General features: G+C 45.9%; 1 protein-coding gene across 3 annotated transcripts in view; it reads left to right on the top strand.

Moving 5' to 3' along the window:
- The window catches only part of LOC107587026 (protein bicaudal D homolog 1-like), a 48,544-nt gene that overhangs the window by 30,526 nt on the left and 16,785 nt on the right, over nt 1–1,233 (top strand). For all 3 annotated transcript variants that reach the window (XM_016274629.1, XM_016274628.1, XM_016274630.1), the window contains exon 2: nt 487–699. In XM_016274629.1, the coding sequence (XP_016130115.1) occupies nt 487–699 (213 nt within the window). The remainder of the gene's footprint in view (nt 1–486; nt 700–1,233) is intronic.

The raw sequence follows: 1,233 nt of genomic DNA, 5'->3' as shown, positions 1-1,233 counted from the left end.
GGAGGAGTGGAATGGGTTAGGTTAAGGCAGGTGAGTGTCAACAGAGTGAATGATTCCAGGGTTCTTATCCGAGTTATGAGGGTGAGTGTCTGATGCCGGTTTCGTGGGAGATCGTGGAACAGCTTCCAAGGAGTTGTTGGAGGATCGCGGGAGAACCAGAAGGTAAGTCTTTCGAGGAGAATATCGTAAGGAGAGTCCAGGGCAGTCCATAGGAGTGAACGGTAGAATGGACAGTGAGTGACTGTGATGTGTGTGTGTATTTGTAGTGTGGCTTGATTGGTGACAGCAGGTGCGGGTGATCAGAACTCAGGTGACTGTGATCGGGTGATTATCCGGGCTGGTGACTGCAGTGACTGTGATGAATCCCTGACACCGTCAGCTGTTTGGTAGTATGGTAGTAGGCTGTTGTGAGCACAGCCATAATTTTTGTTGACACTTCCTTAAACACCCCTTTTCTGTTTCTGTCATTCATTCATTTTCCTCCAGGCATTCGGTCAGGCGTACACCAACCAGCGTAAAGTAGCCGAGGATGGTGAGACAAACGAGGAGACATTGTTGCAGGAATCTGCCTCCAAAGAGGCCTATTATATGGGACGTCTGGTGAACCTTCAAACCCAGCTCAACCTGAGCAGCTCCGTGGCCTCCAGCGCCCAAGTGGAGACTGAACATCTCAACGCCCTGGTGCAGGAACTCAGAGAGGTGAGCTGTGTATTTTCTTATACTGGTGAAACTACTTTCACATTACATCCATATAAAACACATCCAAGTATACACATTGGAAAATTAGCACACCCTTTCTGAATGTAATTAATTTTACAAGACTATATGAAACTCCCATCTTGGGTCAACGGGTTATTTTGAGGGGAGTCAGTCTGTGTGTAGTGTGTCAGCAGTCACTGGAGGCAGAGTGTGGTGTTAGGGTCAGAGGCTGTCGCCATAGTGCATTGTAGGGGGGCAAATCCATGGCTAAGCTGGGGCATCAGAGAAATGCCCTGAGGTCGGCACACTGTACACACACAGCCTATGAGGCAGGGAATTTCACTTAGAATTTCACACCGGGTCACACCTCACATTTTGAATAGCTTAATTACCACAGTAAATCAAGGTACTCTGACAGTCTAGATTACGTTAACATGAGCATTTTATTCAGTTATAGCTCAAATAATCACTGAAATGTCATGCTAATTTTATTTTTAAAATAGTTTTATGTTTGTAGAATGTTTTACACTGCAA

This window comes from Sinocyclocheilus grahami, unplaced genomic scaffold, assembly GCF_001515645.1.
Source record: "Sinocyclocheilus grahami isolate Dianchi unplaced genomic scaffold, SAMN03320097.WGS_v1.1 scaffold88.1, whole genome shotgun sequence".
In the NCBI taxonomy this organism is placed as follows: domain Eukaryota; kingdom Metazoa; phylum Chordata; class Actinopteri; order Cypriniformes; family Cyprinidae; genus Sinocyclocheilus; species Sinocyclocheilus grahami.
The sequence above is the reverse complement of the archived record's forward strand: the minus strand, read 5'-3'. Positions and strand labels throughout refer to the sequence as shown.